The sequence below is a fragment of the Colletotrichum abscissum genome, assembly GCF_030869225.1.
Source record: "Colletotrichum abscissum strain IMI 504890 chromosome Unknown Scaffold_33.1, whole genome shotgun sequence".
Lineage (NCBI taxonomy): Eukaryota > Fungi > Ascomycota > Sordariomycetes > Glomerellales > Glomerellaceae > Colletotrichum > Colletotrichum abscissum.
Genome location: NW_026850243.1, coordinates 416,846 through 443,150, shown reverse-complemented (window position 1 = coordinate 443,150; position 26,305 = coordinate 416,846). Strand labels below are relative to the sequence as shown.

The 26,305-nt window shown below is 53.1% G+C and overlaps 10 protein-coding genes across 10 annotated transcripts; 6 read left to right on the top strand and 4 right to left on the bottom strand.

Moving 5' to 3' along the window:
* Nucleotides 1-856: 856 nt before the first annotated feature.
* On the bottom strand, nucleotides 857-2,660 carry CABS01_11779 (uncharacterized protein; the record flags this gene model as incomplete). The annotated part of the gene is made up of 3 exons (XM_060545133.1): nucleotides 857-907; nucleotides 1,576-2,066; nucleotides 2,144-2,660. The coding sequence occupies 3 exons, from the start codon at nucleotides 2,658-2,660 to the stop codon at nucleotides 857-859; spliced, it is 1,059 nt and encodes a 352-aa protein (XP_060397250.1).
* A 2,259-nt stretch (nucleotides 2,661-4,919) lies between these two features.
* Nucleotides 4,920-5,207, top strand: CABS01_11778 (uncharacterized protein; the record flags this gene model as incomplete). The annotated part of the gene is made up of 1 exon (XM_060545132.1): nucleotides 4,920-5,207. One exon carries the CDS (start codon nucleotides 4,920-4,922, stop codon nucleotides 5,205-5,207), a length of 288 nt encoding a protein of 95 aa, XP_060397249.1.
* A 2,208-nt stretch (nucleotides 5,208-7,415) lies between these two features.
* On the top strand, nucleotides 7,416-11,250 carry CABS01_11777 (STU1; the record flags this gene model as incomplete). Its single annotated transcript, XM_060545131.1, has 9 exons — nucleotides 7,416-7,455; nucleotides 8,536-8,758; nucleotides 8,919-8,949; nucleotides 9,037-9,138; nucleotides 9,195-9,246; nucleotides 9,886-10,059; nucleotides 10,753-10,835; nucleotides 10,956-11,082; nucleotides 11,195-11,250. The coding sequence occupies 9 exons, from the start codon at nucleotides 7,416-7,418 to the stop codon at nucleotides 11,248-11,250; spliced, it is 888 nt and encodes a 295-aa protein (XP_060397248.1).
* A 1,484-nt stretch (nucleotides 11,251-12,734) lies between these two features.
* On the bottom strand, nucleotides 12,735-14,390 carry CABS01_11776 (uncharacterized protein; the record flags this gene model as incomplete). The annotated part of the gene is made up of 1 exon (XM_060545130.1): nucleotides 12,735-14,390. The coding sequence occupies one exon, from the start codon at nucleotides 14,388-14,390 to the stop codon at nucleotides 12,735-12,737; it is 1,656 nt and encodes a 551-aa protein (XP_060397247.1).
* Nucleotides 14,391-15,025: 635 nt separating this feature from the next.
* CABS01_11775 (uncharacterized protein) lies at nucleotides 15,026-15,618 on the top strand (the record flags this gene model as incomplete). The annotated part of the gene is made up of 2 exons (XM_060545129.1): nucleotides 15,026-15,179; nucleotides 15,239-15,618. 2 exons carry the CDS (start codon nucleotides 15,026-15,028, stop codon nucleotides 15,616-15,618), a joined length of 534 nt encoding a protein of 177 aa, XP_060397246.1.
* Nucleotides 15,619-17,129: 1,511 nt separating this feature from the next.
* On the bottom strand, nucleotides 17,130-17,828 carry CABS01_11774 (uncharacterized protein; the record flags this gene model as incomplete). The annotated part of the gene is made up of 2 exons (XM_060545128.1): nucleotides 17,130-17,300; nucleotides 17,577-17,828. The coding sequence occupies 2 exons, from the start codon at nucleotides 17,826-17,828 to the stop codon at nucleotides 17,130-17,132; spliced, it is 423 nt and encodes a 140-aa protein (XP_060397245.1).
* A 905-nt stretch (nucleotides 17,829-18,733) lies between these two features.
* Nucleotides 18,734-20,590, top strand: CABS01_11773 (uncharacterized protein; the record flags this gene model as incomplete). Its single annotated transcript, XM_060545127.1, has 1 exon — nucleotides 18,734-20,590. One exon carries the CDS (start codon nucleotides 18,734-18,736, stop codon nucleotides 20,588-20,590), a length of 1,857 nt encoding a protein of 618 aa, XP_060397244.1.
* A 1,311-nt stretch (nucleotides 20,591-21,901) lies between these two features.
* Nucleotides 21,902-23,794, top strand: CABS01_11772 (uncharacterized protein; the record flags this gene model as incomplete). Its single annotated transcript, XM_060545126.1, has 4 exons — nucleotides 21,902-21,925; nucleotides 22,055-22,755; nucleotides 22,840-23,058; nucleotides 23,419-23,794. The coding sequence occupies 4 exons, from the start codon at nucleotides 21,902-21,904 to the stop codon at nucleotides 23,792-23,794; spliced, it is 1,320 nt and encodes a 439-aa protein (XP_060397243.1).
* A 276-nt stretch (nucleotides 23,795-24,070) lies between these two features.
* CABS01_11771 (uncharacterized protein) lies at nucleotides 24,071-24,861 on the bottom strand (the record flags this gene model as incomplete). The annotated part of the gene is made up of 2 exons (XM_060545125.1): nucleotides 24,071-24,558; nucleotides 24,645-24,861. The coding sequence occupies 2 exons, from the start codon at nucleotides 24,859-24,861 to the stop codon at nucleotides 24,071-24,073; spliced, it is 705 nt and encodes a 234-aa protein (XP_060397242.1).
* Nucleotides 24,862-25,255: 394 nt separating this feature from the next.
* CABS01_11770 (uncharacterized protein) lies at nucleotides 25,256-26,305 on the top strand (the record flags this gene model as incomplete). The annotated part of the gene is made up of 1 exon (XM_060545124.1): nucleotides 25,256-26,305. One exon carries the CDS (start codon nucleotides 25,256-25,258, stop codon nucleotides 26,303-26,305), a length of 1,050 nt encoding a protein of 349 aa, XP_060397241.1.

Here is a 26,305-nt window from a genome sequence, read left to right as displayed (position 1 = left end):
TCTCATCATGAAGGCAATCAAAGATCCTTTGATAACGTAGCCGCGAAGATTTACTTTACCCACTATGGTTATTGGAAGCCAGAGAAGACCCTCGAGCTCTCTACGGTAGAAATGAACAACCAAGTGGTGATCGGCGTGTTGCTGCGTTTCCCGTCTTGTGGTCACTACCTACATGACGTGAGCATCTCTAGCGCCGAATGCGCTTCAGGCACAGCAAAGAGCGGTCAGCAAGGGCTTACCTCTTCTTTGCATACAACGAGACCACAGCTGCATGAATAGGAGCTTTGCGCAGGAAGGCCTCGCTCAGGAAGGCCTTGCATGCCGCCCCGGTGAAAAGGGGTAAGAGTTTGGTAGTTGGCCATGTTCCGTGTGTGTCTCAGCTACCATTCTTGTACTTGGGGGATACGGGTAACGTCTACAAACTCGTCTTCAGTGAGAAACTCTACTGAAATCCCTTTCAGGACATTACTTATAAAAGAGCAGAAATGTCTCGATAATGGTTGATTTATCTGCCCTGTGGGGGAGACTATTATTCTCTCACGTTTGGCAAACTTTCTTCAGATGCACTTCTTTCTTAGCTTTGTGAAAATCGTCTTGGTTGCCCCTCTTGATGTCATATTAAGACTTCAGCCGCTGAAGGTGGTCTCCTTAGGCGCCGAGAATATGAGGAGGTGATTTCCGTTCAGAGACGACATTTACCGTTTCTAGGGGCGGAACCAAGGAGAAGATAGGATCCTGAACATGAAGATTTAAGTGCAGACTTGGGTTTTAATATGCGTTTGCAGGTACATGAGTTTCAGAGAGAGGAGTTCAGGGGGAAACTCTCAATATATAAGGTTTAATACTGATGAATCTGTTACTCGGAATCAAGAGGAGGCCTTTCATCCATGGCTTGCTCGTAGCCTCGCTGTGAAATATCACCCAACAAGTATCAAAACTTCAAGGAAAAGAGAGAAATAGAAGGAAATCATGAGATTTACCTTATGTCTTGGTGAAAATTTGTGTTTTGAGCACCAAAGCCTACAAGTCTTACTGAGTCTAACTGCTCACATACTTACTTTTACGATGGAATCGTATGATAGCCAGTATTTGAGGGGAATAATGGCATGATTAAGCCCTGCGTTGTCAGCTGCTTCATCCAGAGGAATCATTTGATCATGTTACGTGTTGCATTTGCAGACAAACATTGTACATTATCCCTCTCAATTATAGAGAGAAAATGGTTTCTGTCATGAAGATCACGCATCTTCTTCATCCTCTCCTCAGAGATATACATCATGGGACGAGTGGAACATGTCAAGAACAAAGGATCAGAACAACCAGTAATCGGCACGATCATACAATATTCACCATGGAAAACAGACACGAATGCAGAGCGGGAAACAGAATGTTTTGAATTAATGCCGCCCCTGCGGCCCAAGGAAGTTGCTGGCGAGGGTGGTGGCGATGATGATGTTACTGGTGGTGGTGCTGATGCTGATGCTGTTGTTGTTGCTGCTGCTGCTGCGGGGGGGGAGCCCTCTCCTCCGGCGACATGTCCTTGCCAGTGGCCTCTATCTCGAGAACGCGGGTGACGACGGCAGTTGCCAAGACACGACAGCCCTGAAACGTCATGTTCGTGCTACCCTTTGCCCAATCGGGGATGGGGAGGTCGGATAGCTCCCGACATAGTCTGACCCAATGATCGGTCAGGTCTTCTTCCTCTTCCTCCTCTTCAGTATCGGGAAGCCCCGTCGCGCCGTCCTCCATCTCCTCATCCTCGTTCTCTGACGCGCCGAGATTCAGAGCGGCGGTGTCCTCCGCGAGCTCGGAAAACAGGTCATTCTCCGGCCAGTTAAATTGGGGGGAGTGGATGCGTGGGGAGCGGATGCGGGGGGAGGGGACGGGGGAGGCGTCAAAGGGGTTAGGGTCGGGGAAGGGCTCCAGGGCCTGGGCGCTGATGTTGTCGCGGGCTTCCTCAGAAGGGACAGCGCGTGGCTCCTCCACATTCTCCTCTGCGAGGGGAGTTGTGGTGGCGGCGGTGGCGGCGGCAGCGGCGGGAATTGCTGCTGCAGCAGCTTGGAGGTCTGTAGTACATCTCATGTCAGAATCAAAGCGAGAGGGGATTGTGACTGAAGAAGCTTTGTGAAAGAAATCAACTTACTCTTGCGAGCGGTGGTGACGTCCCTAACGACTGGGACAGGGAACGCGCGGGCAGACTTGTGACGGAGCCTCATGGCCAGGCGCACGGCGGCGATGACGGCGTTGGGGGAGTGGCCGGAGCCCGGGGCAGATCTCGGATTGCATAACCCGGAAAGGTACTTGAGACTCTGCGTCGACTTGGCAATGTTGGCCCCGAAGAGCAGAAAGAAAACGGGTTTGGTGAGCCCCAGAGACAAACACGCCCGGTTCAGACGGATCAAGGCGTCACCGGTCACTTCGTCGATGTCCGGTTCATATATAAGGCCCAGGGCCTGGTCCAGCTGGTCAGGGGGGATGGCTTCTTGAATCAAGCGAGACCAGTCGGCCTCCTCGGTCTCGGTCTCGTCCGCATCGCGGGTCTCGGACCACCACTGTCGGCACAGAGTATCCCATTTCTCGGGGATCTGGGCGCGTCCGGGGTCGGCTAGATGAAGCACGCAGAGAACACGAAACTCGGCGAGAAGAATGGCGGCGGACATTGTCTCAGTGAGTGAGAGTGAGAGAAGTAGAGAAAAGAACGGCTACTACAGACACAGCAACGCAAGACTAAGAGAGAGAGAGGGAGAGGGACGCAAAGAGGCAAATGGTGCGTGTGCGTGTGCGTGTGCGTGTGTTTCTGACGGCCGAGAGAAGAAAAGAAGAGAAGTCTTCTGGGGCATTAGAGAAAGGCAGACTTCTTATACAGATCTACGTGGCGTTTACAATGCTCAACTCGAATGGGAGGAAGAGACGCGAGGACTTGCCAGATCTTACAAGAGGTACTTCACGATCAGTAACATATATCAAATCGGGAAGCACAATTCGGACCAAAAAGGGGAAGACATCTGGACTAAGACAGAACGGGATTCAGTCGTACATCAGACAGGTATGTCTTGAAACGGACGGGAAGGAGCTTATCAGACAGAGAGAAAGACACATGGACGCGGGTGGGAAGAACGTTCTGTCTTAGGACAGCTGCAGATTGGAAAGATGTCTTGTCTTCGGACAGCCCAGATTCACATCAAGACGGGAGGTCAAACCAGACGGACAGAAAGAGACATATCAGGCATGGCATCTCAGGACATGATGGGTATGTCTTGAGGCAGAATGAAGGTCCTTTGCAGATATACTCTCTGGCATGTGGTCTCCTTATTGGAAAGACGGGGACTGAGATGGAAACAGACTGACAAAGTGCGCAATTGATGACAGGAATCCATGGCCCCCGGCGCTAGGTGCTTGGACAGGCGTCTCAATACTGCCAGACATGACTAGAGGAAGCTGCTCGGACAGGAAGATAAGGCGAGGGAGCTGTCTCCCAGTCCACCTCGGAGCAAGTCGTGGAAACTACCTGGCATTCACTTATCCTGGCAAGTTGAACTGAAATGAAAGGATAATGATGTTGCAAGCAGAAGCATCCCGAGAACGTACCAGCCTCTGTGAGTTTGGTACAACAGGGAAGAATGGCAGTCAGGATCTGAACTCGGGAAGTGACTGGAAAATGGCAAGGGGATTAAAATTGCGGCTGAGCAGATTTTTGGCAGGCTCCGGGATGGAATGACAGGCTTGGACTTCGAGGCAAGTCAAGTACCAGGACACGAGACCTGATCTTCCATGCGTTTCTGGAATACGTAGTTCCGAGTACTGGCTTTTCCATCATTCATGGAAGGTTGAATACGTGGAGCTTTCCACACGTGAATCGAGGACCAATTGGACCGGAAGCACAATCGTGGAACTCACAGCTTCTTTCCTCCGTAGAACATATGTCCTTCCTCCACTAATAGCTATCTTACCTTAACAGGTACCTTATGTATGTACGTACTTGACCTCAGACGGCGTGACAAGATCACTTGAGGCGGTCACATGCAGGGCGCAGCATAATTCATCGTCCAGGATGTGGGCACGGGTCTGTCTCCTTCCTCGCCTCGCCTTAATTTTCTTGCCTGTCATCATCACTCGTACCCGACGTGAGGTAAGGTACGTTCCCCACCTCTCATGCTTTTCTGCGCTTTCCATTGATGCCGTCACCTTTTGTATTTTGACTCCTACCTCCTACATGATAAGATACTTCCTCCTTCTCTCCGAGCACCATTCTTGTTCAGATAAGTCCTTGCCGCTACTTCTTTCCAATTTGGTTTCCTTCCGTAAGGTACTTCCAAGAGGTCGCGGAACCAGATATGCCGACTCCCTCTTCTGCAATGAGGTGGAACGACCTGGAACTGCTGTCCATCTGAGCTTTTCTCCTTCTCCATCTGTCTCTTGCCCTTCACGTAACCCAGAGCAGATTGTAACTCGTCCATGCCCTACTTGAAAGACTTCGTTCGTTCAACAGTACACCCAAACGTTATCGTGCAGACTCGCCATTCAATACCATTCTCCCCACTTTCTCTTACATCGCCTGCCCGCCGCTGCGCAAACGAGACAAGCACAAACATCACACACCTTCGCCCAGCATCACCCAACCGCCACCGATCGCAAGTAGCGTGGCCAGCACTGCACTTCGCAGGGATATACGCATCATGACTGGTCAAGACGGTAGGTATCTCTTATTCCCCCTTGCCCACTTGACGCGTTCCCTGCATTTGCATTCTTCTTTCCCGCTCGCTCCTCTGATCCTACAGCCAGCAGCCCCGGGGATCACCGTGGCTAACGTTATTGCAGGATATACAGACAAATTTTCTCAGTTATCAATATCCTGCCGAAGAAGAACTCGTTCGCCCGATGATACCAACCATAATCCCCGTCCGTCCAAGACAGTCAAGATGAACTGCAGTTCTGATACCCAGACCTGTCTCTTCGAATCTGCAAACCAGCCTTACGCCAGCGACTCCGGCCCCGACTCTGGCTCTCACACCCCGCCGGACACCACCACCATGATTGTCACCCTGTGCAGCAACATTCTCTCACTCGAGACTGACGAGATCATGTCGGCATCACCAAAGAACGCCAGCAAAGTCGAGATTGCCCTTATCATGATAGTCAACTCAGCTCGGCAGCTGCTCATGGCACTTGAGGAGGAAAAGGGAGACGGTCTCTCTGCCACTGATTGATGTCGTGTCAGAAGGACACTGCCCTCATATCACTTTTCTCTGGAACTAGTACTCAGAGTTGCGGGAGCCGGGATACGAGAATGATTACGGGCGGAAGACTTTGAAACACGCATTTGGGTTTGATACATCTGTTCTGGTGCACCGTGTTGTCTGAAGAAGCAAACAGCAAGGCGTGTAGCTCTGGCTGGCAAGCCCTAACGTCGTGATATATCTTGGACGGGTACGTAGGACAAACAACATTTCACAAGATGACGTTGGTGTGACCCATTCTCGAGACCATGACTCCTTTGCTTGATGTTTCCGTACATCCTTTGGCCGACATCGCAGACATATCGTCAGCTTCAGACAGTACTCAACGGCTGTAATGACTCAACCGCAAGACTATTATCCAAGACCAATTTTATGTGGCTGCGATGCTTTGCCGTCAACGTTGAGCTTTCCCATGACCAATCCCAGAATGCTTGAGACAGGACTGCCGAGTCGGGCGCTACAACCAGCCTGCGACGCAGCGCTGATTGATGGTATCCATGTGCAAAAAGACGATGAAATTTGAGGTTGAAGCTGTTGAAAGAGTCGTGGTGTCTTTCGATCACCCAAGCAAAGTGTGTGTCGCGGCAGCATCTCAAGCGTCAGTGGCTAGTTCTCATTTTGCGTCTAGTGCATTGGAGTGTGAGTAGTGGGACTCGACGCACAGACACTTGAGTGCTGTGTCTAAGTGCATAATCACGTTGCAGTGTGCAACATGATTATACATCTATCCGATAGATAGATATTTCTTTGGTCGGTATACTTCGCATTGGGCATAAGATTCACGGGTTGGCTGCCCGAGCTTGGGCAGCCTATGACTCAGCAACTTGAGCAACCAAATCTGCCATGTCACTGCCCACCTTTGATTCGACCCAAGGCAGTGCGAGAGTGGGCCACAACCTTGCCTCTGGCTCAGCTAGCTTCAGCCACCTTAACCTTGAAATGACCTCCCACACCTCCCTCCCCTCCGAACTCCGAATGGCACTCGCTCAGAGCAAGATGGTCGCCACCATTGCGATTGAATGAGGCGGGGAAAACAAACAGCCCGCACACAATATGCCACCCAGAAGAACAGCGACAAGTCGGGAGCGTGTGCGTGCTCGTCTTCTAATCTTTTGAGCCCTGGTTGTCTTCTTTCGCAGCTGTGTAGGGTTTTGCAAGGCCTGAATGTACATTTCGCTCGTCTCTCTCGCGCGGTTGCGGACCTGAATCATGATCCAGCCAATTGCAACATCTGCATCCATCACTCCCACCCATCCTGACCCTTGAACGATCAATTCCCAAGTCCACCAAGACCACAATTTCGCTCCGTCACCTCAACCCAGACGTGCTTGTGGAAGACGCTGCTCGGTTCGATTCAAAGGAGCAGCCAAAATGTGGCTTGTCCCGCCGTTGGGCTGGGACCATCTTCCTCCGAATTGAAGAATGGGTGCAGCAGTCAGCAGACTCGTGGGGGTTTTTCACAGGCTACAAGCTCAAAGACATAATGACCATCATTTCGTATGTCGCAAGGCGTGGGTGCGAGGTGGAGATGCGGGAGACAAAATGAATGGAAAATGAGCCTGGTCCTGGGGCTGGGACTGGTGGGCGCCGAGGTGCACCCGACGTGGAGGCTGCAGCAGGGTAGTGGCTGCGGCGCTTGCTTCCCTCACTTTTCATTGCCTGTGTTGGGTAAAGTACGTACCCTCACAGATGCCGAAGGCTGAGTGCCCGTCGCTCAATGAAATCAAAAATATCTAGTTTTTTGAGCACGCCGGCCCGGAACCACTTACAGAGTCGTGTGGCTTGTATTCACCGGCAACGCCGCCACTATCAAGCCACCTACCAGACTTTTATACAAGCGAAAAGTGTCCAACTCACACTGGTGACTTCCACTGCTTCGAGTGACATGGGAGCCTTCATCTTGTTGAGTACTCTCCATCATCGAGCATATAAACATTTTGGTATGGGTGGAGACTTGAAAGATGCTGGTGGTGACACGACAAAGTAATCTGCTCGTCATGCAGCAAGGCTTAGCTCACAGGTTCAGGGCAGTCAATCTCACTTCGAGGCCATGAGAATTGCGATAACCACTTTTTTTAGATAGATGCTTGTGATCCACAGCAAGATAGGGATGGGCTGTCAAAGTCCACAGACGGTACCGGCGACGCTGTTCGTGGAAGGTGTTGCGCAGCAAATAAAATGGCTTGGATGGACGAGGCGGGACATTTCAGGGAGGAATGTGAGTGCAGCCAACAAATGAACTTTCGATGCAGGTGCTTCCCCTGGATCATTGGTAGAAGACGTCAAAGGTGGACGGCATGGCACGGTCCTCGTACGTGCTGCTGGCATCTTTTCCCAACAGCATCCTGGGACCTGACAGCAGCAGACTGAATAGCAGCAATAATGCTGTTACGTCGTGCAAGCAATCCAACTTTTCCCACCTTCGGCGATGGTGCTGCCAGCACTTGACACGAGCATTTCCAATCTTAGTATCGGCAGACTCGAAGGAAGCAATGGTGTTGAATGGGGCAAGCCTTGAAATTGTCCTACTTGCGACGGCGTTGCTCCTGGTGTTGTTCTGACAGCAGCGCATGTACGTACCAACCGCAGCTTTGATGCTCCAGGGAATCCCCTCAGGCACATCACCAGTTTGCAGACAATGGCAGCTATATCGCCTCCTCTCCATCCATCCTTCCTTCCTTGTCACCCTCTTACCTTCCCTTCCTCTTACTTTCCCTCTCATTAGTTTTCCCCTTTTATCACCTTCCCTTTTGCCTTTCCTCTCTCAACCTCGTTCCCTTTTGCTTTCCCTCCTTTTCACCTCCCTCTTTCTTCTTTTAATTCTCTTCTCTTTCCTTTCTTCCCTTTTACTTTCCCTTCTTTCTTACCTTCCCTCTTTCTCACCTTCCCTCTATTTCGGCTTACCTCTTTCTCGTCTACCCCTTCTTCTGATCTCTCCATTCATCCTGTCGGATTGCAAGTCCAGTTCGGCCGAGAGTCAAGAGCAACCCTCAGCCAGACCCCCAATTGTACCTCGAATTGACGGTTAGAATCCCCATTCACACCAAGACCCAGAGGCAGTCGATAGACAGCCATTGACCCTTCGTCACCCAAAGAACTGGACGGTTTGAACCGTCTACCCTGTGATAGGGATACCATCCCTCTTCAAGGTATTTTCCCATCATCCTCGATCCCTTGACGGGCCGTTTCCCTTCCGCCTTTCTTCCATTCTTTGAGGCTTCATCTTATTCTTCGTCGTCGGATCTGGACCTTTCAACTTTAACTTCTCCTCTCCAGACACCAACTGATCATCACGTAGCTCCGCGGGATGCAAACTCAAAACCGCAATGGGGTCATGACTCCATTGCGAGCGAATGCCCCGTTACTCCAGCCCCCGAAACGCGAAGCGAGGTCGAGCTGTCATATGCCAACGCCCGGCGCGAATTAGACGACATTTTTAGGGAAAAGATGATGTACTTTGAGGGCAGGGAGTCGGAGCAGAATTGGTTGAAGCGCGAAGAGAGCATGACAAAGTTGCGCAGGTTGATTGCCGGCAATCGCTAGAGCTACGACTACACAAGATAGATATCTGCGGTGACGGCACGACATCAGCTGTCTCCTTGGACTCCTCAAGCAGGCGGATCGCATCTCGGAAAGACTGCGTCGTGAAATTATTACTGACTGCATCCTTATCACGGCTAGTTTCGAGATCGCCAAGAACAAGGCGCTGGAGGTGAGCATCTATTCAACACAAATACTTGGATGATGGATCAGACGGGTGAATGGTTCCTCGACGGCTTCAAACTCGAGAACCAAGCAGCTGCCCAATAGCGCTCTTGCTTCCTTCAACCGCTGTGAGCATGAACTCAATACCATTGAGAAGATTAATGAAGTGCTCAGGGAGAGCCGGGAAGACCTTGAGGTGCGTTTGTTTCGCGGAGCACAGAACCACCGCAACCAGCCCATCACATTTCGCAGCCTCTCCAACCTACAAGCTCTGGAACACCTTTCCAAGGCTCTTATCTCGAAGGTTTGCAGATTGCTAATTGATCATAGCTTCCACTAATAAAAGTGGAATACTGCACGTTATTGTATACGCTGCATGCTTGCGGAGATGTCACCGCCGGCCGAGACGTAATCGCCTATGGGGTCGCTTGGGCAGTCACGACGCTGTGGGCTGTAAGAGACAGGGCGTTCGATCGCTGCGCTGCTTTTATGCGCTTCCCATCGACACGGGGGTAATGAAGCCTTTCCCCTTCAACGGGGGGAACGGAGCACTTCCCTTTAACCGAACGGGGGGTTAGAAGTAAATATCGCATCTTAGCCCCCGAGCCCTCCACTCACATGATTTGTCGGCGCAAGCCCTTTAGAAAGTCTTGCATCATGCTGACCCTGTGGCGCCGCAGACGATAAACGGCTCTGGCCGATACGCCCCAAGCCTTGACTTGAAAGGCTCCGAAGCATCCCTTCAAGGGCAGAGGGCGTTCAGCTAGCCGTTGAGGCATCTCTGCTCCTTCTCCCAAAATTCTATCGCCAATCAAACGAACGTACGATGACAGCCCCCTTCTCCCTCAAAAGTAGAAGAAAAAACTAAGGAGATCGCAGGCAGCCGTGCACGACAGCCTACCTAGCAATAGATTGCTGGACAATATGAGTTTTCCAATCATAGCACCCGAGCCACTCGCCGCGCTAGGGCCTGACCTCTCGCCAATCTCTCCGGACTCCGGAGACTCTGAAGATTCAGAGCCGTCCGAACAAGGCGCTCAACCCGCGACCCTGGCGGCTTCTTCCTTTTCCTTATCCGCGGCGATTGAGATCTTCACAGTTCAATGGCAGAACGAAAGTGTATTTCCCAGGCACCTGATACTTATTCCCATTGACGATGTGTCAGTATGTCCGTCGCCAGTATTCCTCCAACTTCCAACGTGTTCCTAACTATCCATAGGCGCATATGAGGGGAATATTCGGATAGATGTACCCACGTGTTGGCGCCATCTAGCGGTTGAAGGAATACTGACACTCGTCTCAATCTCGCACCGGCCCCCGCCTTATCCATCCACCCGTATCCCCTCGCTGATGTCGAGCGAGTCATCCATCAAGCCAGGTTCGCCAAGTCATCTCCAGCCTCAACATTTTCAGAATCAATCAAAGGGTACACCCAAGCATCCACAGAACCCACTACGGCAGGAACCACAGGTCTCCGAGAACTCGAGCCCTCGAGGACGTCAAAGTCTGTCAGACTTCAAAGTTGTTGAAGAACAACACCCGAGCATCCCGAAGCATTTATACAACACAGCCAAGTCTCTGCGCAGTACTTGTTGCCACTACTCAACCACATGGCGCACCGGTCGGTTCACCAGATGAGAGAACTCATTGTCAGTCTCCTCATGCTCCGCCAACTGGCTTCTTCGTGAAGTCAAGCGCAAGTCGGTTCTTCTTCCAGTCAACGATAACAATCGGCATTGAGTCCTGTACCGCTATCAGTCTTATATCCAGTTTCATCACTTCTAAGACTTTCTCGACAAAGACCTGACAGCGTACCTCGTCAAAGGCCACGTCCTGTCCTACCCTCAGTGGTTGCGTAAGCTCAAAACGGTGCAGCCCGTCGCCGCCATCAAGGTAAGTCCTTGCCTGTCTGTCTCCTTGAGTATTGATCCTTGGTTTGCGAGTCTTTATTCTTCATTCTCTGAATAATTACGAATCATCTAACGTATAACATGACAACAGGGTCTAATACAGCCGAACAATCTTGACTATGCTGTTGAGATCATCGCTGCCGCTGCCACGCTCTCTCAAAGCCATATCTGCAATCTCTTGAACGACGTCTCCTTTCCCGAAAGTTCTCATGCGATGCTTTGCGGAAAGGGTTCGTCGCTTCCCTGTGAGGGGGCGGGATAGCGAGAGACAGAGAGAGCCTCAGTCTCAGCCTCAGTCGACACCGTAATCCCGCGAAGTAGCCGGCTATCACGCTTTCACAGCCCAGCATACCACGAGGCATTCAGTCACCGATGCTACTTCGACCCCAATCTCGTAAAGAACCTTGAAAATTGGCAACTTTATCGCTGAGAAAGTACGGCACTTTGCCTGACGCGCGAGGGTGGCGAGCTGAGATGCAGTGAGGGCACAGCACACATTTCTGTAATTGACACACGAGGCTGGTCAAAAGGCTCAAGAAGCCAAGAGGAGCCAAAAATAAATACTTTAATGCTCGGACCAGGGTAAGCGTTTATCGGAGCTTAGAGGAAGTTCGTGCTGCGACGCAATCAATCCAGTAATGGAGGCTGGCGAGAGAGACGTCGCCATTCCCCCAGGCGTCAACGCCGACGGGTTCAATAACTTGAGAGATCACCCCGGTCGATAGTCAATACAGCGTCAATCCTTCCTCAGGGCACCTCTTATCAAAGCATCTTAGCGGAGGGGGCAGATGAAGGCAAGGAAGCGCGATCGATGGCCCAGGATGCATACAGCTTGTGCATCGCAGGCATCTTGGTCCTTCAACGTGGAGCTGCGCGCTTTGACGAATCCTGATGTGACGCGCAGTAATTGACGGAAAATTCGTCATGGGATGTGTTTCGCACGAGATCATGAATCACAATCACGAATTACGAACTGCAGGCACTCGGAACCATGTTGTCTCGTGGACAAAATGTGCAATCAGCGGGCGAGCAACTGGCAGAAGTCATGCGCTTAAGAGCAATGATCAAGAACTGAATTCAGCAAGGATATGGAGTTGCTCGAATAGAACAAGGGAGGGCAGGTAGCCAGAGTGTGATAAGTGGTTCTCTTCAATCAGCAAGGTAGATTTTGGTCTCAAGTCTAGCCGCTCTTGTTGTGTTGGAAATGCCGTGCTGCGATTCGCTTTGTTTTCAGACTGGCATATTGACCACAGTACAGGATGGATGGGCCCTGAGGTCCATTGCCGCGCAGAATCTTGAGCTATATGTCCCGATCTTATGATAATTTCGAGTCATTTTCCAGCCACGTATGTACTTTGATTCGTTTCACACACCAGTGTTCTAGATATTGACTCAAAGTATACCATGTTGGAGGGTCACAGTACGCAGCAGCAGTGGCTTAAAGAGGACACTTGACAGCAGCAATATTGCTGTTGACTCTGCTGTTTTTAAGCACATGAATGCTGCTGTCTGATGCTGCTGTCAAGTAGCAGAAGTGGTGCTGCTGAATGGTTGACGTGCTGCTGTGGAATGCACTTGACCGCAATATTTCTCCTGTCTTGAGACAAAAAACAATATTAAGATAGAGATGACGTACAGATAAGAGAGATAAGATGGACGGGAGTTTCACGGAACTCGAACTCAATTAAGAAGTGCCGGTGACATGTACCCCTTGACACCATCCCCCCGGTTTTGCCGGGCTACCTAAGGTGCGCTGTGAACGACAACTCCAGGCAATGACATCCCACAATACCTTCATACGCCTTAATACGACTAACTCTATCTCCATCCCTTGCTTCTAAAACTACGAAAGTCTATCGACAAAATCCACCTTGCCTCCATCCTAATAATCGCCATACACAAGCTGGATGCTGTCAAGCAGTTTGATTGTCACTTCATACAATCGCCCTTCCCAATCGTCCATTTCATCAGCTGCACCGACACCATTCCCAGCCAAAGGCCCACCTACGGGTCCAGTCGCCAAGAGATCTTCGAGCTTGCTCTTGGTCGTCAATAAGTCTTCCATCTCCCGCCTGGTGATGCGCTCCTGCAACTGATCCCACGCCTCAGTCATGACATGAGATCCTCGGCAGAGAACTCGCGCACGCGATACTTCGGCCAGTGCAAGTTCCAACTCCTTCTTGATCACCGCGGTGTTGCTGCTGTCGAAGTTGGCTGCATCTCCGTCCATGTCTATGGAGTAGTGATCCTTGACGAACCGCTCCGCAATGTATGGCTTCTGCTCCAGCAATTGTTTCCATGCGCACGTGTTTCGAAGCGCGTGGGCCGCTGCCTTCAACGTCTCGCTGATTGTCAAGATTCTTACTACTTCATGCCGCGCACTCAGCGCCTCCTCCACCACCTCCAGTATCGCGCGCGCTCTTGCCATTGCCGAAGCTACGGCTCGTGCCTGTATCGCCGGACCTCGCCACCACATCCACCCAGCCCCCTGGCGCACCGCTTTGGCAGACGGAGCCTTTCTGATTCTGGACGCCATGTCGGCGTACCAGCGCTGCTCCCGCGGCAACCGTTGCCGGAAATGCTTCTGCAGCGCGGCATCGACCTTGCCGAGGGCATCCTTGGCTGGCATATCAGAAGCAGTTGTCAATACGCCGTGCGATGGATCGCTCGTAATAACATTCGTCACGGCATCTGCCGTGCTGCTGATGCCCAACGAGAAGCTTGGAAAGTTGGTGTTGACGAGAGCGAAAGGCGACGTCGCCTGCTGGTACTGTGTTGCATTCATGGTAGCGCCTGCCTTGTTCTTGCCCTTTAAACCAGCCACATCGCAAAGAAGGCTGTACGAAGTGGACGCCATACCGGCACCGATGGGCAGCACGCCTGCCATGATGCCGAGGGAGACACATGGGTGAGCCGATACAAATGTCGCAATTGCCGCTACAGCCAAGACCAAACCGATGACAAGTGTGCCTTGCCAGTGCAAGAACACGACGCGGTACACAATGAAGACGAAGATACGCCGTGTTAGGCCAGGCTGTCGCTGATCTAGAGCCTGACGTGGCATCTGAGCTGGGTCTGGTGTCGAGACTTTTGGAGCTTGCAGCAAGACCTGATGTTGCGGGCCATTGCTAGGATGGGATGGGCGACTTCGTTCTTTTTGTCGCTCTCGGCGTCGGGAGGGTGATGATGATGATGACGAGGTTGGGGCCGCAGTTGCAGCGATGGATGGTGATGAGGTGACGGCTGGAGCTGCAACTGGAGCTGAATAGGAAAAGAAAGGAGTGGAAGAGGACGATGATGATGTAGCGGCTGGAGCTCTCGCTGGAGTTGATACGGGGGAGGAGGTGGAAGAGGAGGCGGACGATGACGATGCGGCGACTGAACCTGCAGCTACGGAAGCTGCTGAGGCTGTTTCTGACGCTTCCGCTTCTTTTTTCGCTTTCAAGGCCCTCAACAAACTTCTGGCGGACGACAGAGTTTCGCGTGTGACGTGTTGTTCGTCGACCGCGGCGGGTGTGGGGTGTCTATTCGGTGGCATTTTCTCGAGCGAACGTTTGCGTAAAAGGGGTCATCTGACAGGAGGTTTATACAGGTGACTTGGATTCCCAGCGAGTCATTGTGTTTATATCTCCGCGCTGACGTAGGAATGACACGACATCACACATCAGAGACCCAGGAAAGGAGAAGCTGGGGAAGCCGAAAGACGATGAAGCTGGACTGTGATAGATGAGGCTGGAAAATATTGCGATGCAAGAGACAAAGGACTGATACGGGCGATCAGTTCTGTCGTCTTCTCGCGGCCTGTCTCAGGCAGATGAGTTAAAGGGTCAGAGGAAGCTAGAGATATCATAACGCAGAACATAAAGGGACAAAAGTTGGGCAACAACTTTCCAGTTCCCTCACATTCTTGTCTTGACAGACAAGGCGGATGAAACAACATCTTCAACAAAGGCTGGCAACTTCTCGACAAGCAGAGAGTGCATCATAAATCCAACGAGAAGCACCCAGCAAAACAGGGCGAACATCCGAGCAGAAATTACCCATTTCCAAAGAGACCGTCGTCAGTTCTCTCAACCTCCAAGTCAGATTCACAGACTATATCAAGATACTACGGACCGCATCTCCGCCCTACTCTCTGAGGCTGTCTGAGATCTCAGTTTAACATATTTCACCATGGCATCAACAGCTCATCGATATTCTGGCTTCTTGACCCTGTTGATGAGCGTTGTCGGTGTGGGATGCATGCTCTATGGCGGGATGGGGCTGTATGCGTACAAATCCAATTCACCATACAAGACGACGATTATCCAAACACCAAAGCAACACAGTAGGTAGGTACGGGTACTCCTGAAGATCACGAACTGACCTTTTCTCTTCTGTCAACAGGCGTCGATATGCAGCTGTGCATACTCCACCACCGCGTGCAGGCACAGACCATGTCAAACGAAGTCCAGACACTGTACGAGTTCCTGGGCAGCGATAACCCGGCGTCGTCAAAGACTGCTGAGGCTGTCGAGCTGGACTTGTGGCGGGCGTGGGATCGGCACGTGGCTGGGGCGCGAAAGGAAGAGAAAAAGGGTGGCAGGAAGATACACGAGTTGGACGAGGAGAGATCTTTGTTCCTTGCCGTCGTGGACGTGCTGATGACGCGAAAGGAGATGCGAAGGTACTACGACAAGGTGATCCTGTTGCCTCTGACGAGCGCGGTAGATCGAGAGCCCGTGCTGAGAAGTCTCTGCGGGAAGCACTGGCTGGCGATGCAGTGATGCCAGTGGGCCGGTGTCTCCCTGGATCCAGGATGAAGGCTGGGCGAAGCAGACAGAATTTGACAAGTGAAAGGGGGTGGTGGCAGACACGGGAAGCGGCATGTGAAGCGTCATATTGGCCGGCATTCCTTTCGTGAAGCGAACATGCCTATAGATCGTGGCCTCAAACGCTGATGATCAGGGTCTCGGGATAAGGGCATCCTGGAGTGGCCTCATGGGCCGTGGACACGACGGTCGAGAAGTAGGTAGATCTAACACAAGATATGTACTCACATAGCCACATACGTCCTCTCTCTTTCCTTCCCATCGACCACTCAGTCTCTCTTTTCATCGATCTGGGCCTTTCTCGCCATGGCAGTCAACTGGGTATGGCGAGCTCGTCAGCTCCAGCGTTTCGCTGCCCAAGATCCGCCCCATGAGTATGCCAATTGCATCACGAAAGCCCACCTACGCCGGGCTAAGCTGCTTGCTCCCGACCCGACGGAAATGGATCCGGATGAGCCAATGTGGCCTGAGAACTGGGGACTGCTGCCACAATCGCTACCATCCTTTTTGACACGAGGGGAATGGGTGTCACTACCAGAGTATCCTGCTGTATGCCGCTTCATTCAGTCTGCCTTGGCTCTTGTGCCCTGATAATACTGATAGAAGTCGTTCCGCTGACAAAGATTGTGAACAAACAGGACAGAGAAGAGGGAGGAGAAGAAGAGGTGCCGATGCCCAAAGAGGTCTCGAAAGATCCCAAAGAGGCCTTGAAGGATCCCAAAGAGTCTGGAAAGAAGGCTGCCGCCACCATTGCCACGAAGCCTATGGCGAACTCTACGACGAAGTCCAAGACACAGTCTACGCCGCAGTCCACGACGCAGCCCCCGATGAGACCCCCGACGAAGCCCCCAATAGAGCCCAGAACGCGGCCCATAACGCGGCCGATGCAGCCCTCAACAGAACGAAGTGGCTTGAACAAACCCCAAGCAAAGCACGACGAGCCTAGAACGTCGACGAGAATACAGGTCCAGGCTGAGGGCCAGGTCCAAGTCCAGGGTCACCGTCAAACGATCGCGCAGGAGCCCGAGTACCCTCTGCTCCCTTCTCTTCTTCCGTCCATACTTCCTTACTCCCCTCTTCTTTCCCCTAGTCCCGCTACTACTGCCCCTCCTCCTCCTCCACCACCCCCTACTTCCGCTACTCCGTCTACTTCTTTGCCGTTAGGTATCCGGGTATCGGGGGCGTGGCCTGAGGGAGAGGAAGGCGGGGAGGCCAATTTCGATACCGCTAGCTCGTCACGGGACCGAGAACAGCCAAAGTACCTTGTTATCGAAGAGGACCAAGAACAACCACCGCCTGGTACGCGTGGTTTCACATGGGACGAGATGAAGGAGTGTTTGGAGTACTTGAAGCACGAGCGGCGTAAACGCTAGATTTTCCCGGTTCTTTGGTGCTGGGACTGGGGCTGTGAGCTGTGGGAGAGCGGGCGGGACGCGCATAGTGGCCGTTTTTTGTTTGTAATTTCTTCACTTTATGTTACTGATCGATCTTGTGCGGTTGTCGGCGGTGACAATGCTGGACGGAGTACCAGCCGCGGGGAAAGACACGGCTTCCATGACGGCGTCGGCAGGCTTGCCGACAGACTTAACAGCAGCGACAGCGTTAGACGAGTTGTCCATCGAGGGAGAAGACGTGGTCTCAATGACAGTACTGGGGAGGTTGTCGGTAGGGTAGGGGGATTGTTGGACGCAAGGGAAGTTTTGTCATTCCTCATTTTTTGTTATTGATGAATAGGACGGAGATGAGAGCATCGGGATGCATACAGATGTGGAGCACCATAGACTGGGACGGGAACAGAATTAACAAATTGTTAATGCGAAACATAGCATCCATGCGAGGAAGCACGAACGAAATGAGTCCATCGGCTTCATGGCTGCCCGTTTCCAATTGCACAATTGGAATGGACAACTGACTTGCGCTGGAGAGGAGCCCGACGCTGTGCTTGCATGAGATGAGGACATGGTGATGGCGTCGAAAGGGTACAAGAGAATGTACATCGCATCTGCCCCGTCCAGCCCCGTCGTGCCCCGGCTCAGCTGGTGGCAGGTGGGACGCGACAGGTCCAGAGAGCGGTAAGTAGTAGGGCTCCGGGCGTTTGGAGTCCGCCCAGACACTGTCGAACGGTCCGGTAGCAGAGACATCTGCACAACACTACCTCTGGGCATTTGAGTGGCAGGAAACAATAGCGTTCATTTGAGTGCCTGATGCCGTCGACGTGGGTCATCTTTGTCACCCGAGCGATGGATTTCTCAAGTTGTGAGTGAACTACTTGGACTCCCTCTGCTCTCTCTGTTTGTGGCTTTGGAAGAAGCCACCTCGGTAGGTATGTTGCTAGGTACCTTGCGTGTTGTGCAAGCGGGCAGGTGGCTGTGGCAAATTCAACCGTGTGCCCGGCAGCTATTGGAGTCGGCCAAAACCAACTGTGCACGTGGTAGCTTGTGGAGACGGCAGCTCTAGGAGCCGGTTGCCATTGGCCAGTCACACTTGGCTGGCTCGAGCGCCTCCGTTCTTGTTGTCGGCGACGGATGCTGATTTGTCCGGCCACGTCGAGCTCACACGACACTCCTTTCCTCTCACGTCATGTGACGTTCTGTCTCGCGAGCCACAGGCGCCACAGGTGAGACGCCACACCTCAGGAGCCCACTATCACCCAGCCACTTCTACCTTTTACCTGCCCCTCCAATCCCTCCAACGTCTTTTTCTCTGTCCGTTTGTCCCCCCATCGAGAAAAACCATTGGAAACAAAAGCTTTTCTCTCTCTTTAATTCCAGATACCTTGCATTGCATATCCACGTATCCACACATGAGGTAGCTGCCAGTGACATCATTGTCTCCTTTGGTCTTTCCCTCGGCGGAGAGCACTCAATCAACAACAATGGCAAACAACAATCAGAAGCAAACGGACACGACAACACCACGCACTCGACGCGAATGCACAGAACTCGGAATCCCCCTTTGAGATTTCTCACCAGTGAATGCACCGCCGATATCTTGTCCTTGACCGCTGCCACGATGCTTCTCCCTCCATCTCCAATGTCCCAGACAGGACTACCACTGCTCGCCGTCCATCATGCAGCAACCCCATGAAGAAGGCCAAGACTCGGAGAACATCATTGTCGATTCCGACGCCATCGATAGCTGCTACAGCAGTTGGGAGAATCACGACGACTCTCCTCTGTTCTACCGGGTATCCCTAAGCTTGTCGTTCCCCCGATCCGTCGCCGATTCTATTACCCGCCACGTCGCGCTGTGCTTCCATGACGATTGGCTTTTAACACCATTGTCTTTGTCGGCGTCCGCATCCGAAACAACCTCCCACACTGTACACTTTTACTGCAAAAACCAAGTCTCCCTATGCTCAGAGCTCAACGACGACGACGACGATGTTACCGACGAAGATGGCAATCCCTACCACGCCGACGGCTGCGGTCGCTCCTTCACGGTCGATACTATACATCTCCCCGCTTACACCACCTCCAGTCCGTCCGAGCTGTCGTCCAAACCAGAGGTGGTGCAGATTCCGCAGGAGGAGCTGTCCTTGCGGCGCGGTCCAATGCTGAGGGTGGTCCTTGTCATGGTGATGACACTCTTGATGGCGGGTTTCTTGCTATGCACTGTTCATCATCCTCAGTCTGTCTTCTCCTTCGACGCCTACGGTTCGTCGCCGTCTCGTTATCGCTCCCGCACCCGAATGCTCGATACGCGCCATATGCTCTCTCACATCGAGTCCATTTCTCTCAGCCTCCTCCCTCTTCGCTTCCACCATCATGACCTCAAAGGAAACCCCTGTGATATCTGGTGGCCCGCAGACCAGCTCCTATCATACTCCCTGGTCACATCTAAGTTGTCTAATCTCGCCCGTCACGTTCGTTCTACAACAACCTCATCTGTTACGTCGACCAGATCCCTCGACGCATTCAAGAACCTAGCCGACAACGCACGCGATGCAGCCGTTCTGCTGCAAGCCCTGTCCCGCACCGATCACACGACGTGGGAATCCGACCTCATCCTTCTACTCGTCAATGTGCGCGATGACCTCGACTCTATGCCGACACCGAAACCGACACCAAGATTCACCACCACCACATACGATCGATATAATACAAGTGCTAGTGCCCTGGCTCAGTCGTTTCTTGGCTACCTCAAATCTTCTCGCAAGAACGTGGAGGCTTGGATGCGCCAACTAACAGCCTTGGAGCACCATCTCCACAAGTCCCAGCTACTTGAGGGCGCCGTCATTCACATGCTAGTAGACATGTCACACAACGAGGTCGTCTCTCCGGGCCATATAACCCCGAAGGATGGCGATAGCGGCAGCGGCAGCCCCTGGTGGAGTGAAGACATAGTGTTTTACGTAAAGCTTCTTTCACAGGAACTAGCACCTCGCCGCGATGCTGTTCGCGGGCTAGTCAACGAGGCCTTGATGACTCTCGAGTCGGCACGCGAGACTGTGGGAACGTCACTAGATTGGCTTGCTAAGACGGCGGTCCAGGCGGATGATGGGAAACCGTGCGATGGAGCGGCGTACTGTGAGTTTCCCTCATCGGAAGCCTTGACAGCCCATATCATGCACGCACAGCGTCGTTTGCGGGAGCTGGAATCGGCTGCTGCGGCCCGGGATGCTGGAGCGAAGCATGTACGCCACCATATTACCGTTGATCCTCCTCTTCGACGCCGCCTCTTTGAGCTGGACCGCGCCGCCAAATATCAGTGGGCTTGGGTAAGCGCCATCTGGCCTATGGGCGACGGATCGGGTGCACAAGCCGGAGCAGAAGATGGAGGGGAGCACGAACCAGGGAAACCAAAAGCTGGAAGTAGTGTCAGTCTCTGCCACCGCGACGTCGCCCATCATGGAGAGTGGGTTACGTCAACGGTGACAACCAGGAGGGCAGCCGAGAGATCGGCTACCGCTCAGCCTCAGAAATGAGGCTTGGCCACCTGGTTGGTGACTGAGAGGGGTTTCGGAGAGCTCACCGTATCAAGAAGTTGACACGGTTAGCGCACGGATGGCATCGAGAAATTGATAATTATCACGGAAGCGAACAACGCAGAGAAGTCAGCGCGGTCGCTAGGTTGAATAAGCATCGAGAAGTCGACACCTTAAGGGAAGGGGAGGCTCCAGCACTGAGAAACCAGTGTGGTCCTGGCAGAGGACGACATCGACAGATCGACACCATAGCCACACGCGAACAACGTCGAGGAATCAACATGATCACGTAGTTAGACAGCATCGAGAAATCGACATCATTGTCGCAATGAACAAGCTGAGGAATCAGCGTATGCAGTCCTGGTAGACGACGGCATCAAGAAATTGACACCATCGTGGCAGGAATGATGCCGAGAAGTCGACACAATTTTGCAATAGAGACGTAAGAGAGAGCATGGCAGAGGACGTCAAGTACTTATGGTTCGTCTTTCTCTCTTTCTCTCTCTCTCTTCACTCTCTCTATTCACATCTCCACACCGCCGTCTCTGTTGTTCTCCCCCACATTCTCCCTCCTGCACCTATCGACCCCTCCTGTTCTGCGTCTTTCTCTCTCTGTGTCTCTCCTATCCCACATCTAGCGGTCAGAATCTCGTGGGCTAGAACTTGAGATAGTGGTTCAATTCATCGTGAAGTGTTTGTCTTGAGTCTAGGACTGACTGCCCCATGGAACAGGTTCCCCTTCCGAATGGACTCACCCTCCTAGTTCATACACCCTGGGACGATGCATGACGGCCGAACCGACGTCCAAACACCGGTGCCTTACCGCTGGTAATGGCTGCGCCCAGATTATGGTCATCGTTCCAACTGCGAGACTTGCGGGAGTTCGGCTGAGGACTGGCGCGAATACAGGCTGAAGACTAACGCGCAGATGACAAACGAACAAATGCAGCGACGAACCACAAACGCAATGCGGACGAACCATGGACAGACAGCTCCACTGGCGAACTGCTGCAGCCTGGTCGAACCAGTTCATGCACTCTGGCATCCAGCCTGTGACGTCTCAGCAACTTACCATCGGTGAAAGCACAGCAGCGGCTGGTTGGCGAGGAGGAGCCTGCGGCTGAGAATGAGGACGCTAACGAGGTTGACACTGGGGGACTCTGGTGTTTGACGATATTCACGAGAGCTTATATCGCGTCGATGTTGCCATTCGTTCTCGGGCTCTTCTTCTCTTTTAGATTTCCATCTCTTCAGTCTTCCCTACGCAGCGTCACAAAAGTCTTTGTACCCAACCACGCCCAATTTGCCGCCATGTGCACCTCGAACACAGCCTACGTGAGTACTTCCCGTTTCTGAGGCCCCCTCTTCTGTTGCCCCTTTTCCTGCACGCTCTCCGTCAGCCCTCTTCCGCCTGCATCGTGCTCGTCGTACATGATGCAACGACTAACTTAATGTGCGTTCCAGGAGGTCTGCTGCGTGCCTGTCGAGTCCTACGCAGCGTCCAAAAAAAAGGCTATTGGCTGGTGCCTCTTGGTACGCGCCACCATCCTCTACGAACTCTTCAAGCACAAAATTCTCCCCTCCGACATCCAGAGGCCAGACTTTGATAACTTGGTTCTCGAATACCTCCGGCCCCTCTGCCATATGGGACCCTTTCAGGCTACCGCCGTCGACGCCACCATTCGCTTCCAGAAAGTCGTCCTCACCCAATTCCGCGAAAAGGTCCGCCACACAGCACGCAAATGGGTCCTCGATAACCGCGTCGTCCAGCTACGTAATGGCATCCACGTTTGGAGCCCCGAAATCACGGGCACCTGGTTCCAGACTGTCGACACCGTTCAGGCTTGGCTACGGACCCTCGGCAAACGGAACACTCGCGATGTCGATGCACGTTTCCCCCCGATTCTCGCCGCCCCAGTACCCAACTCCTTGGCCGCCACGTCTATCGTTGGTTCCACTGTCCGCTTTGTTGACCCTTGGCCTTTGGCTACCACGCCACCCTCGATCATCAAGCCGATTCCGGCCCCGGGTGCAGCTCTGACTCAGGCTCTGACTTCGATTCCCGTTCCAGCAACGCCAGCTACGATTCCATCTGCGACTTCAGTTTCGTCCTCGGCTCTGTCGTCTCTTTCTTCGCTGTCTTCGGCTCTGCCTCCAAACCCCACGTAAGCCAGCAGTTCTCTCCCCGTGTTCATTCAGACAGCTCATACCATCATGATCCTCTCAGTGTAAGCTCACACCCCGCGCAGGCCCGCTCAAGCCCCGCGCTGGCCCAACGTCAACCTCGACACGGCAATCACCAGCCCTGGCGCCAACCCCGGCTTACACGCCGACGCAAGACTCTTGTCAACCTCGAGCAGCCTATATCTACAGCGGCCTACCTCGTCGCCAACCACCGGCGGGGGAAGCGCGGCCCTCGCGGCTCTCGCGGCCAGCGTGGCCAGCGAAATCATCCCCTTGTGGCAGCGGTTCGATCCTCTCGCTTCAAACCTCTCGAGCAGTGCTTCGCCGACTTCGGCTTCGGCGGTTAGTCCTGCCGTTTTGCCAAACGAAGCTCAGACATCCGGTCCTGACTTTCCAGACCTGCAGGCCGTCGACAATGTCCTTTTGGCAGGGCGCACTCTCAATGCCACCATTGCTGGCGACAGCAGCCATGCTCAGCCTCTTCCTCCTGCTCCTGCTGCTGCTGCTATTCCTGCTGCGTTCTTTGGCCACGAAGGTGACTGCAACAATATCGTGGCGGCAAACAGTACAGTGGTTTCCGAAAATACCCTTGTTCAATCTTATCCCACCTACCTGAAACTTGGACAACAAGATGACTGTAACAGCACTGTCGTCTCCGCCACCACCGTTGTTCCCATTCACACCTACGCTCCACGGCCTGTCGTCATGTCGGGACAAGGTAACGACGATAACTGCAACAGCACCGTCGTCGCCAACACCACAGTTAGTAACAGCAACACTCGCGCTCCCCGGTCTGTTCTCACGTCCGGAGTACACGATGGTGACTGCAACAGCACTGTTGTTTCCAGCAGCGACCGGATCCCGGTGCCTGCCCACGAGACTGTGAAGCCTGTCGTCAGTTACGAGGAGTCACTCGTAGGCCACATTCGGCTAGCGCTGGACTGGCAATTGGATGCGAGGCGCAGCGTCATTGAGGCGGACCAATTGTTCAAGAGGCTGATGTTGATGGGCAGTCTGTGATTTGTTTCCTTGAGTTGATGGATGACGTTTGATGATAGTTACATGAGCTGTTCCAACATTGCAAATCAAAAGTTGTCTCCGTCTTCCATTTTCCGTTGTTTCCAAAACTTCGAATCACACTTCTCCTTCTCCTCTTCCTTGTCTGTTATCTCCACATCTCGAGTCCCTGATTTTCCTCTGCATGCCTTTCATGCTCTGAGAACGCTGTGATCTGTTTCTTGATGAGATACGAACAGAGCACCGGAGCTACCTAGTATGGCTCTGCAGATGGTGAATTCATTTTGATTCTTGAGTTGCGCGCTGCTTCAGCCACCACAGCGCCTTCATCTCGCACTCAATGCGCAGGGCCTCCAGGAGCGAAGCCTCCTGTTGGGCAAGCAGCTGACCCATTCGCTTATCAATCTGCGCGGCCGAGTGAAAGTCGGATCCAGCGATGCCTGGTCCTCCTGCGCCTGCTCTTCGCAGCTGTGCCAGAGCCCGCTGTTGCGGCTGCTGCTGCTCGGGTCCCTTTCCCTTATCCTTGTCCTGCTGCTGCTGCTGCTGCTGCTGCTGTGCTTGTCGTCGTCGCTCGATCTCGGCCCGAAAGTGCTCGGGGTCTTTGTTGATGATACCGATGATGCGTCTACGCATGTCCGAGGCTGCGGTGCTCAAGTCAACGTTCGAAAGACCGTCCACGTCGAGGATCGAGCCGTTGAAACGACGAGCCGAGAGGGTGGTCGCGGTGCTCGTGCTGGAGCTGGCGTTGGCGCGGGACCACTGGTCTGCTGTATGTGTTTATCTCTTGTCAGCATCTCGCATTCTTCTTTTATTTTGTGGCTTGGAAGAGGCTCGGGAGAAGACCGAGACTCACGACGATTGCGGCAAAGATTGTTCATCTTTCCGTTCAGCCAGTCCTGGTAGAGAACTCGCCAGTTGGCCCTCACAGCTTCATCATTCTGTCTGTTTGGGTGACCAACGGGCAGTCGAAACTGCTCCTCAATCTCCGCGGCCATCGCGTCGCTGATGATCCCAGTGGATGCCGCGGACCTGGTGCGGGCAGAGAGCGGGGGATCTCGGCCGTTGTTCATGGTGGCTTACTCGACGGACTATCAAGACGTGAACGCCGTGTCAAGTTTAGGTTGTCCTTGTGGTGGTTTATTGGTGAAGTGATATGACGCGTAGTCGAAGGGGCGTGTTGCTCCTCCTATCGATGAGCCAGGCGAACTTTGAAGATGCCTCCAGAGAGTTTCGTTTGCACAGTGATCAGACCTTTTCCGTCTTTCCATCCTTGAGCAAACGGCTATGTGTCTCACAGTCTCTCTCTTCCTCTCCTTCTCCCTCTTTCGCTCACTGTCCTTCATCGTCATCTTCTCAATCTACCCCTCGCACTCGTGCATCTGTACACATCTATCATGAGTAAGCACACCTACACTCACTCGCTCGACGTTGTTCCTCGTTTACATTGCTCCATTCACGCCGGCCATGTGCCCAACAAACGATGAGGAGCACATTTGTGATCAGTCTGTTACGTACCTTGCGAAAGCCGAGACCACGAACTTCAGCTTTGGGGCGTCATGTAAAAAGGCAATGATGCGTCACATCATCGCCAACCGCCTTACGATGAGCGAGTTAAAGTGGAAGAAACAAGACGAACTCATGCTCGAGATGCGCTACGTTCGCCCAGATGGCTCATCCTGGGGCGCCGCTTTTGACCGTGTCGCCCTGCCGCGCATCAAAGCCGCTCTGCAAAGCCGTCGCCGGATCCTCGTCAACCTAGGCGCCACTCCCGAAAACAGTCCCACCGGCGAATGGGCACCTTGGGTCGATGGCTTTTTGCATCCCGACTGGTCTGGCGTTGCTGCGAACATGTCTCGGGAGGTTGGCCAGTCGCTACTCGCGGACTGGAAGAAGAAGAAGAAGAAGAAGCAGGAGAAGAAGAATAAGAAGCAGGGCACCGACGACAACGACAACTGCCACCCTAACAAGCTTGCTGCTTCTCGGCCGAGCTCGGCCATCATCGATCCCTCGTTTGTCCTCGGTCCCGACGACTCAGTATCCATGGTCGGGGTCAACCAGCGCGGCTCTCTTGGCATTCACGCTCGCAGGGTCGAAGAAATCGAACAAGACCTTTTTGATGGGGCTCGACAGCTTTTCCAGGCCACGCTTCGACTTGACCGACTTCGATACGATACTCCGCCATCACTCCCAAGGCCGATCGATGCACACAATGGTGATACGGATGAGCAAGAGGTTGAGGATACAGAAGAGATTAAGTTCGAGCGCGCGGAGCGCTGGCATGTCGTGCGTCATCTCATCTGTCTCGAGAGGGAGCTTGACGATGCCTGGCGCCGCCAGCTGTTTGGCAAGGACCATGAGGACATGGAAATGCCCTCTGGTATTGTTGGCATGCTCTGGCTTAACTTTCTTGGTGCTGACGAGGACCGTTTTCTTCTTTCTCTGATTCGGGAAGACTTTGGCGGGTTTGATGTTGAGAGTGTCGCGGCACGTGTATGTACTGGCCAAGAGTTGTGA